Below are 11,214 nucleotides of genomic sequence, written 5' to 3' on the forward strand. Positions count from 1 at the left end.
AAAAAAAAAGAAAGAAAAAAAAAAATACGAGGTTGCCGGGCGTGGTGGCTCACGCCTGTAATCCCAGCACTTTGGGAGGCCGAGGTGGGCGGATCACCAGGTCAGGAGATCGAGACCATCCTGGCTAACACGGTGAAACCCCGTCTCTATAAAAATACAAAAAAATTAGCCGGGCGTGGTAGTGGGCGCCTATAGTCCCAGCTACTCGGGAGGCTGAGGCAGGAGAATGGCATGAACCTGGGAGGTGGAGCTTGCAGTGAGCCGAGATCATGCCACTGCACTCCAGCCTAGGGGACAGAGCGAGACTCCGTCTCAAGAAAAAAAAAATGAGTTTTTTTTTTAAAGTTCATTACCTGTCACTAGTGTAGTGTTAGTGTATTTTACATGTGGCCCAAGACACTTCTTCCAGTGTAGCCCAAGGAAGCCAAAAGATTGGACACCCCTGATTTACGTTGTATTAGGTATTATAAGTAATCTAGAGATGATTTAAAGTATATGGGAGGAGGCTGGGTGTGGTGGCTCATACCTGTAATTCCAGCACTTTGGGAGGCCAAGGTGGGTGGATCACCTGAGGTCAGGAGTTCAAGACCAGCCTGGCCAACATAGTGAAACCCCATCTCTACTAAAAATACAAAATTAGCTGGGCGTGGTGGCGCATGCCTGTAATCCCAGCTACTCTGGGAGGCTGAGGCAGGAGAATCGCTTGAACCCAGGAGGCGGAGGTTGCAGTGAGCCAAGATCGTACCACTGTACTCCATCCTGGGCGACAGAGTGAGACTTTGTCTCAAAAAAAAAAAAAAAAAAAAAGTATACAGGAGGATATATGCAAATATGATGCCATATAACCCACATCCAATTCTATTGACTCCACCTTCAAAATGTTTATCAAATCTCACTACAGTCATTCCTCAGTATCCATGGGGGAATAGTTCCAGGACCTCCCCTGACCAACAGATACCAAAATCTGCAAATGCTCAAGTCCCTCATATAAACTATATGCAAGTAGAGATGTTAGGTGGGCATTTGCATATACAAATCTGCAGCTCAAGACTGATGTTAGAACTGGAGATAGAAATTTGGAAGTCCTCAGTCTATAGATATTTAAAGCCATGGATGAAATCATTTAGAAAGTGAGTAAAGAATGGAATTGAGGACTTGGAGCTTACCAACATTTAAAAGTAAAGCAGAGCCGCTATCAAAAGATAATGAGGGGCCAGGCGTGGTGGCTCACGCCTGTAATCCCAGCACTTTGGGAGGCAGAGGCAGGTGGATTGCTTGAGTTCAGGAGTTGGAGACAAGCCTGGGCAACATGGTGAAACCCTTTCTCTACCAAAATACTAAAATTAGCTGGCTATGGTGGCACATGCCTGTGGTCCCAGCTACTTGGGAGGCTGATGTGGGAGGATGGCTTGAAACCAAGAGGTGGAGGTTGCAGTGAGCCAAAATCTCACTGCTGCACTCCAACCTGAGTGACAGAATAAGACCTCATCTCAAACAAAAAACAAAAAAAAAGACAATGAGAAAGAGCAGTAGTGAGGTGGGAGATAAGCCAAGAGAGTGTGGTGTCCTGAAATCAGGTGAAGAGGGTATTTCAAGAAGGTAAGAGAGTAATCAGCTATGTCAGATGCTGCCAAATGGTAAGATGAAGACTGACAATTGACCATTGGATTCGGCAAGGTTGGCCTCATCGATAAAGGCAGTTTCAGTGTAGACATAAAGAAAACTACCCAGTTGGAGTGAGTCAAAGAATTTCAGCCGGGTGGCAGATTGACATAATCTGAAAACCCTCTGCTACCAACATCTAGAAAGGAGAGAGAAAATAAAAACAAAAAAAATTTTAAGTGCAAAGTTAAGCTTAAAAGAAAATGTGAATTTTTTGTTGTTGTTGTTAATACGGAGTCCTGCTCTGTCGCCCAGGCTAGAGTGCAGTGGCACGATCTTGGCTCACTGCAACCTCCACCTCCCAGGTTCAAGTGATTCCCCTGCCTCAGCTCCCAAGTAGCTGGGACTACAGGTGTGGGCCACCATGCCCAGCTAATTTTTGTATCTTTAGTAGAGACGAGGTTTCACCGTGTTGGCCAGGCTGGTCTTGAACTCCTGGCCTCAGGTGAACCGCCCACCTTGGCCTCCCAGAGTGGTGGGATTACAGGCATGAGCCACTGTGCCCAGCCGTCAAGTAAGGACTGAAAATCAGAGTGGTAAATTGATTCTGGGGCTGCCTGTAGATTGGGTGGATTCATCATCTTGAAAAGCCAGGGCCTTAAATTGAAGCAGGTACTGGGGAAGGCAGATGAGTCCTTGGGCTTTCCTGAGAGGAGTTTTGGAACTGAGATATTGTTTATAACGTCTGGACCTGGGCTGCACCTTCAGTGAGCAAGCCAACTAGGGGAAAAAAGGTCTGCACGCTGGAAGAGGGAGATAAGGAGTCCTGTTTCTCTCAGGCTGACTGTGGATGGGTTAAAAAAAAAGTTCTTGGGACTGCAAATGGACATGATGGATCTTTTTGGAATGATGAAAATGTTATAAAATTTGATTCTGGTGATGGCTGCATAACTATAAATTTACTAAAAATCATTGAATTGTTCACTTAAAAGGAATTAATTTAATGGTATGGAAATTACATCTCAATAATGTTTTTTTTTTTTGAGATAAGGTTTTGCTCTTACTGCCCAGGTTGGAGTGCAATGGCACAGTCTCAGCGCACTGCAACCTCTGCCTCCTGGGTTCAAGTGATTCTCCTGCCTCAGCCTCCCAAGTAGTTGGGATTCCAGGCGTGACCACCATGCCAGGCTAATTTTTTGTATTTTTAGTAGAGATGGGGTTTCACCATGTTGGCCAGGCTGGTCTTGAACTGACCTCAAGTGATTCACCTGTGTTGGCCTCCCAAAGTGCTGGGATTACAGATGTGAATCACTGTTCCTGGCTGTTTTTTTGTTTGAGATGAAGTCTTGCTCTGTCGCCCACGCTGGAGTGAAGTGGTGAGACCTTGGCTCACTGCAGCCTCCACCTCCCAGGTTCAGGTGAATCTCCTATCTCAACCTCTTGTGTAGCTGGGATTACAGGCGTGCACCACCATGCCTGGGCTAATTTTTGTATTTTTTTAGTAGAGATGGGGTTTCACCATGTTGGTCAGTCTGGTCTCAAACTCCTGACCTCAATGATCCATCTGCCTCAGCCTCCGAAAGTTCTGGGATTACAGGCATGAGCCACCGCACCTGGCCTAATTTTTTTTTTTTTTAATTTGAGGCCAGGTGCAGTGGCTCACACCTGTAGTCTCAACACCTTGGGAGGCTGAGACTGGAGGATCACTTGAGGCCAGAAGTTTTAGACCAGCCTGGGCAACATAGGGAGATCCTTTCACTATCAAAAAAAAAAAAAAAAAAAAAAAGCTGAGCATTGTTGGTGTGCCTGGGAAGCAGAGGTGGAGGCAGGAGGATTGATAGAGCCCTCGAGGTTGAGGCTACAGTGAGCCATGATGGCTCCACTGCACTGTAGCCTGGGTGACAGAGTGAGACTCTGTCTCAAAAACCAAAAACAACAACAAAAAACAAACAAACAAAAAATGGATCTAGGGTGACACTATTATTACTGGAGTACCTTCTGGAAACAAATGTGGAACAACCACACCTCAGTCCGGGCTGGAAGGGATTATCAGAGGAAGGCATTTTGATTAGAGTTGGGCCAGGCACAGTGCTCATGTTTGTGATCCCAGCACTTTGTGAAGCCAAGGCGAGAGGACTGATTGAGCGCAGGAGTTCAAGACTATCCTGGGCAGCATAGCAAGACCCTACAAAAAAATAAAAATAAAAATAATTTATTTTTGTTTCTCTACAAAAAATAAAAATAATATATATATATTTTTCTCTACAAAAAATAAAAAAAATTAGCTAGGTGTGGTGGTGTGTGCCTGTGGTCTCAGATACTTGGGAGGGGAGGCTTAGGTGGGAGGATTGCTTGAGCCCAGGAAGTCAAGGCTGCAGTGAGCCACAGATAAGTAAGTGCCATTGTACTCCAGCCTGGGTTACAGAGTGAGACCCTGTCTCAAAAAAAAATAATAATAAAAAGTAAGGCTGGGCACGGTGGCTCACGTCTGTAATCCCAGAACTTTGGGAGGCCGAGGCAGGTGAATCATGAAGTCCAGAGTTCTGAGACCAGCCCGGCCAACATAGTGAAACCCTGTCTCTACTGAAAATACAAAAATTAGCCAGGCATGATGGTGGATGCCTATAGTCCCAGCTACTTGGGAGGCTGAGGCAGGAGAATTGCTTGAACTGAACCCAGGAGGCAGAGGTTGTGAGCCAAGATCGCACCACTGCACTCCAGCCTGGGCGATAGAGCTAGACTCCGTCTCAAAAAAAAAAAAAAAAAGAAAAGGAAATAAAGGCAGATTATAGACCTATTCTTTTGTAATGTTTAGCTAAAAGGGGAGCAAAAGTTTGAGGAGGCTGTGAGGTAATTTGGTTGGATTTTTTAAAAAGTTTTTGAGATATAATTCATATACTATGCAATTCGCCCATTTAAAGTGTTTTTGTATATTTAGTGGTTTTTAATATATTGATAGATATGTGCTGTCACAATTTAGTATACTGACAGATATCACTACAGTCAGTTTTAGAACATTTTCATCATCTGAAGAAGAAATACTGCATTCTTTAGCTACCCCTGTTTAGCTATTCCCCCATTCCCCTATTCTTCCAACCTTAAGCAACTCCTGATCTACTTTCTGTCTCTAAAGATTTCCCTGTTCTGGACTTTTCATTAGAATAGAATCATATACTATGTGATTTTTTATAATCGACTTCTTTAATTTAGCATAATATTTTCAAAGTTCAGCTATGTTGTAGCATATATTAGTACTCCATTCCTTTTTGTGGCTAAGTGGTTTTTCATTGTGTAGCTACATGCTACATTTTGTTTATCCATTCTTCTGTTGATGGACATTTGGGATGTTTCCACTATAGTTGGTTTTTGGGTTTTTTTTTGTCTGAGAGATGTTTGTATGTTTTTGTGCTGATGGGAATAATCAGAGAGGGAGACACTGAATGGAAAGTATATTGGAAAGACACTGTGGTAGACTGAGGCGGGTGGATTGGTTGAGCTCAGGAGTTTGAGACCAGCCTAGGCAACATGGCGAGACTCCATTATCTATAAAAAATACAAAAACTAGCGACTGGGCACGGTGACTCACGCCTGTAACCCAGCACTTTGGGAGGCTGAGGTAGGCAGATCATGAGGTCAGGAGATCGAGACCATCCTGGCTAACATGGTGAAACCCCGCCTCTACTAAAAAATAACAAAAAAAAAAATTAGCTGGGTGTGGTGGCGGGCGCCTGTAGTCCCAGCTACTCAGGAGGCTGAGGCAGGAGAATGGTGTGAACCTGGGATGGGAGGCAGAGCTTGCAGTGAGCCAAGTTCGCGCCACTGCACTCTAGCCTCGGCGACAGAGCGAGACTCCGTCTCAAAAAAATAAAAAGACAGAAAAACAACAAAAAAAACCTAGCCAGGAATGGTGGCATGTGCCTTTGGTTTCAGCTACTTGAGAGGCTGAGGTGGGAGGATCACCTGAGCCTGGAAAGTTGAGGCTGCAATGAGCCGTGATCATACCACTGCACTTCAGCCTGGGTGACAGAGTGAGACCCTGTCTCAAAAAAAAAAAAAAAAAGCTGGACAATGAGTCTGCATTTGTTTGATTTACTATTTATTAAGGTTCATGCATGCTTATGTGTGTCTTCCCTTGCAGTGCTTTCAGTGCTTCAGATTACAAAACTAAGGAGGTTTGTAAGAATTGAAGCAGAGGAAGCAATAATTTAGTTAGCAGAGTAAATAGTACTTGACCTGAGGGTGCTTGGTTTATGTTTGTGGAGTTAGCTTAATGGAAAACAAGATTTTCCATGAATAATCATGGTATAAACAATCAGGAATATAATTTACCCATAAATATACAAAAGTATGAAGCCATAAAAGAGTTCAGGGTGAGAGTAAGATGTCACAAAACAATGTAGCTTCCTGTACGATGCAAAGCTTCTGCTGACTTCAAAGGATGTCCTAGCCCAACTAGTCCCCTCTGCTTTCTTTCTTTTCACAGGCTGCCTGGGTCTCAGCCATTTGGGTCCCCATTGGCCCCTGTGGGCAACCAGCCAGCTGTGCTTCAGCCCTATGGCCCTCCCCCGACAAGTGCACAGGTGACTGCGCAGCTGTCTGGAATGCAGATCAGCGGTGCTGTGGCCCCAGCCCCTCCCTCTTCAGGGCTGGGCTATGGTGAGTGGCTGTGAACACAGGAGTATTACTGTCTCCTTTTCAGAGGCATCAGACTCTGGGGTTATACCTGAATCTCTATTATTTCCCTTGTATTTCCTGTGCCTCTGAGCCTCAGGAGATGGGACAGTCATACCTGCCCCTCTTGTGTGGAAAGGAAAGTCGCTTTACCGAACAAGGAGGCAGAATGACTGGGCTTTTGACTCTACCTTTATTCTACTTCTCAGGCCCACCAACATCGCTGGCTTCAGCCTCAGGAAGTTTCCCTAACTCTGGTCTGTATGGCTCCTATCCTCAGGGCCAGGCATCTCCCCTTAGCCAGGCCCAAGGTCATCCTGGGATCCAGACTCCCCAGCGATCTGCCCCATCACAGGCCTCCGGCTTCACACCCCCAGCTTCAGGGGGTCCTCGGCTGCCTTCGATGACTGGTCCACTCCTGCCTGGACAGAGTTTTGGAGGGCCCTCAGTGAGCCAGCCCAACCATGTGTCCTCACCTCCTCCTCAAGCTCTGCCCCCTGGCACCCAGATGACTGGGCCCCTGGGACCACTGCCACCTATGCACTCCCCGCAGCAGCCAGGCTATCAGCCCCAACAAAATGGTGAGTCTTGCCCAAGGTCTGTCTAGAATCTAGAGGCATTGGCTACTCAGGTGGTTTTTGATGTTTTTTATTTGTTTGTTGTTAGTATTGCTAAGTGGTGAATTAGATGGGCAGCTTCAGGGTATTATTCCTAGGATATGGAGTTTATAAGACATTATTTTTTCTTGTAGTTCAGATAACATGGTCTTTCTGAATGGCTTTGCCAGGCATTAGTGTACCTCATAATTCTATGTTTGTAGGAGTCTAGTCATTTTCCTGAGGCCTTAAGAAGAGATAGGGATGGGATTTTGAGTTCATCAACCTTGTGCCCTTGTCTCAGGTTCCTTCGGACCAGCCCGGGGCCCTCAGCCTAATTATGGAAGCCCCTACCCAGCAGCACCCACCTTTGGCAGTCAGTCTGGGCCTCAGCCACTGCCTCCTAAGCGCCTGGACCCTGATGCCATCCCAAGCCCTGTAAGTAGAAACTTACATGGTCCTGAGGAAGGGTTTGTGTCTGCCAGATAGGCAGGTCAATCTAGATGAAATGTTTGCCTAGCATTTTCTGATAATTTTCCCTTTTTGTTCATCTTCTTGGAGAACTTACATATAATTTGACTCTGAACTGGAACTTGAGGTTCTAGGAGTCTTTTGGGGGGCTGTTTTACTCTATAGATGGGCAGAGAAGGAAGGGAAACCAAGAGTGAGCAGCAGCACCAGTAGATCTGTGAGTTGAGGACTGTACTCTGTCACTACTGTACATACATAGTATGGTAGCGTTTGTCCTTCTGTGGAGCAGTGACTGGGTCTTGTCCCCTTAGATCTAGAAGGATGGCCTTCTTCCTAATGGGTAGAGCAGGTGGGAATTCTCTATGTTAGATGTTAAGAGAAGGAAAGCCTCACTGGTTTCTCTGCTCTTACTTGGACAGTTTTAGGAGGAAGTCCCCAGTACTTTTGTCTGGTAGGCTTCTGCTGTGTAGATGGGGAAGAGTGAACGACAGTTTATGAGGGCAGTGTGTATGTAAAGTCCCACTGGAGAGCTTTTCCCAGGAAGAGGGTGAATTGCACCCTTGGGGAGCCATCAGAATCCTCAGGCCCTGCTTATCAGACTCAGCATAGAGACTAGGACTGTACTGCCAAGTAGGGGCCACTTTATAGTTCTGTCTGTAACATATGCTATGTCAGTTACCTTGCCATGCTTAGCCATTGTCATATTCCATTCTGTTCTCTTCCCTCTTCCTCCTTTGGGTAACCACCACAGTGAGGGAGCCTGTTGGCCGAGGAGAACTCAGGAGAATTAAGCAGCCCCTCCTTCCTTCCCCCTCCTTCAGTAAGAAGGAGAGTCTGGTTGGATGTGAAGGGAGGCTTCTTGTAGCATAAGATAGTCCTTAGAATGGGAGTTTGGCCTTTTAGGGGAACATTCCTGTTCTTCTTCCTTACGGTTTCTTCCATTCAGCCTCAGCCCCTCCCGGTATAACTCCTGGTTGCCTCCTGTTTGTCCCTTTCCTTATCTTTCTACATCATAGTCTGAGCCATTAAAGCCTCTGTGTTGAGCCAGAAAGACTTGGAATTTCGTATCTAGAGGGGGCTTGATTTCAGCAGTATGAGCTGGGCTCCAGCTGTTCATGTCTAACTCAACAGGGTTGAGAGAAGTAACATCTGCCTCTTGTTCTTTTGTCTCCCTCTTTGTATTCCCCTGCTGCCTTTATTATTAAAACACTAAAAGCAACTCAGTGAGCTGCCTCCTCAGCAGAAAACCAGGCACAGAATAGACCCCGATGCCATTCCTAGTCCAGTAAGTGCAGGGGGTGGGTGTTTGTGCATGTCATTCCTGTGTTAGTGCCATCCATGCATGCCTGTGACCTCATCTTCACCTCATCTACCATGTCCATTCCTCTCCATTCTCTTCCTTTAGCCCTAGCCCTTATAGATACTCACTTATACAAGCTAAAAGGATATGCATGCCTCAAGTCACCAGGTAAATGAAGAGGTAGCAAGCTGTTTGCCTTGAGTATGGGGTGGTGGAAGGTCAGGCTCTAAGGGTGGGGTCAGGTGGCATGTTAAGTTTTGGCTTTAGTCCTTCTGGCTCCTCCAGGAGCCTGCAGGTGATGTGTGATGGAAGAGGACAAAGTTGAACAGTAGATCATTCCACTTTGAATTTGATTTGTCTGTAGCCTGTTGTGGAGAAATATCGGTATAGGAACGTACAGATTCATAGTATCCCAAACTGGAGTTTCTTACAGGAGAAGAGACTGCTGGTTTGGGAAAGTGTGAGTACTTTCTCATCTGAAGAGTATTTTTCACTCTGATATATTTCTAAGCTTCAACTTTTCTGCCATGGGATAGAGAGTCTCATTTGCCCTTTGCTTTTTCTGGTTTTCCAAACCCATCTTGAAGTAACTGACCAAAGGTCATGAGCCTGCATAAAGGTCTGAATATGAGTTTTGCAGGTCCTTTATTTTCCTTTGCTGAGTCTGTCAAAATGTGGAGGACTGAGGATTGAGCTATAAGGATTGGGTACTTATCCTTTCCTCCTATATATACACATTGATGCTTACCTGAAAGTAAGGCAGCATCTGCTTCCTCACTTTAGTTGATCATTTTTGGTCGTTTAAATCTCTCCTCACCCTGTCCCTTGAATTTCATTGAGTGTAGAGTCATTCCAGGTAGATTCATTTTTACATGGTTACTGTTGTCTCTTTTCCTGCTCTGACTCAGAATGTGTCTTGGAGAGAGGATCGGGGAAGGCATGATGGGGGAGGGGAATGGAATCTAATCATGTTTGAAGGTTTGTGATCAGAGCTGGGGCTTTTCCTGGAATGGGAAGAATGAGAGGGTGTTCACAATTGATGGGGGGTTGGGGTCAATTCATAAAGAAGCCCATTCTCATGTTGCCAGCCCAGCAGGCTGCTGGGAGTGAAAGATTGGCTGCTGTAGGGTGAAAGATTGGCATTGCAGCATTTTATATGATCTCCAGAAGGACAACAGGCCTGGTGCATGAGGTGTTCCCTGGCAAATTTTTAGTTTTTGTGTTACGGCTCTAGCCTTTTTTTCTCTTGGCACTCTGGGACCTGACACTTCCTTTTTCTTCTGTCACCTCACTCATTTCACTTCTCTGCAGATTCAGGTCATTGAAGATGACAGGAACAACCGGGGTACAGAGCCATTTGTTACTGGAGTACGGGGCCAGGTGCCACCCTTAGTCACTACCAACTTCCTGGTGAAAGACCAAGGTGAGAATTAGCTCCTCCCACAGGGGCTTTTTCTTCAAGATTATCAGCTTATGGTTGGGGCCTTTTTTTTTTTTTTTTTTTTTTAGTTTTTAACCAGAGACAAGTTCCCTCTAGTCCCTCTGGGGAAAAAGCCACCATCACCTCTAGCTTTGTGGAGATGATGGAGAGCTGGTGTCTGGAAGGATTCTGTGATCTGACTTGGGTCTTCTACCTCCTTCTTCAGGGAATGCAAGTCCCCGATACATCCGATGTACATCCTATAATATCCCTTGCACATCTGACATGGCTAAGCAGGCTCAGGTGCCCCTGGCAGCAGTCATCAAACCGCTGGCAAGCCTGCCCCCAGAGGAGGTGAGTCAGGGAAGGGGCTAGAGTGTAATGAAAGGGAGGGAGGTAGAGGGGGGACTAAACTTTCTTCCTGGATGTGATTCCGGCTTCACAATGGAAGATATTTTAGTTAGGCAGGAGAGGAGACTATCTTTAGTGGCTTTCTATCCCAGGGTCCGTCCCTGGAGAGGGGATGGTAGGGATGAGAGTGAAAGCCCAAGACATTGCTGTGAAGGAACATGGATGGTCCCTAGGGGGAACAAGCGGTATGAAAAGAGGTAGGATCAAACTGTAGGAGAGAAGACAGCTGAATGTAGGAACCTCTTGTATGATGGTAATCTCCAGATGATGAGAAGGACATTATTCCATGTTTTCCTGACTGTCCTGTTATCCCAGGTTAGGGCTGTCAGAACAGCATATAAGCAAAAAGGGAGATTAGGATCCAGTGAGCCTTCTCTCACCTGTTTTGTGGCCTGATCTGTCACCCCAGTACCTGATATCAGGATGTAGAGAGCGAGCGAGGCAGCTGCTCCACCAGGCCTTGTTAGGATACTCATATTCAGCCTTGCTTATCTTACGATAGGGTTCTCTCTTACTAGAAGCCCAAGGCTCAGTTTATATTCCGCTTCTCTCTCTGTCTTCCTCTGTGTGTTTGTGTATTTCCATCTGGGTCCCATTGGGGATAGTTGGGCACTGATCTCTTATGTGTAGGGTGACATTTGGGGCATCAGTAGCTGGCATGGAATCCCAGGGATAGGGGAGGAGGTGTTATAGATATTTGGTAAGGGAAGGAGCTAGAGTCCAGATTCTTTTTTTTTTTTTTT

The 11,214-nt window shown here is 45.9% G+C and overlaps 1 protein-coding gene across 3 annotated transcripts in view; it reads left to right on the plus strand.

Moving 5' to 3' along the window:
* Positions 1-11,214, plus strand: part of SEC24C (SEC24 family member C) — a 39,301-nt gene that overhangs the window by 20,676 nt on the left and 7,411 nt on the right. For 2 of the 3 annotated variants that reach the window (XM_011991146.1, XM_011991148.1), the window contains 6 exons: positions 6,086-6,258; positions 6,483-6,854; positions 7,174-7,307; positions 8,557-8,625; positions 9,952-10,063; positions 10,287-10,414. In XM_011991146.1, the coding sequence (XP_011846536.1) occupies positions 6,086-6,258; positions 6,483-6,854; positions 7,174-7,307; positions 8,557-8,625; positions 9,952-10,063; positions 10,287-10,414 (988 nt within the window). The remainder of the gene's footprint in view (positions 1-6,085; positions 6,259-6,482; positions 6,855-7,173; positions 7,308-8,556; positions 8,626-9,951; positions 10,064-10,286; positions 10,415-11,214) is intronic. The other variant, XM_011991147.1, reaches the window with a different exon arrangement.

The sequence above is a fragment of the Mandrillus leucophaeus genome, unplaced genomic scaffold (genome assembly GCF_000951045.1).
Source record: "Mandrillus leucophaeus isolate KB7577 unplaced genomic scaffold, Mleu.le_1.0 Scaffold39, whole genome shotgun sequence".
Lineage (NCBI taxonomy): Eukaryota > Metazoa > Chordata > Mammalia > Primates > Cercopithecidae > Mandrillus > Mandrillus leucophaeus.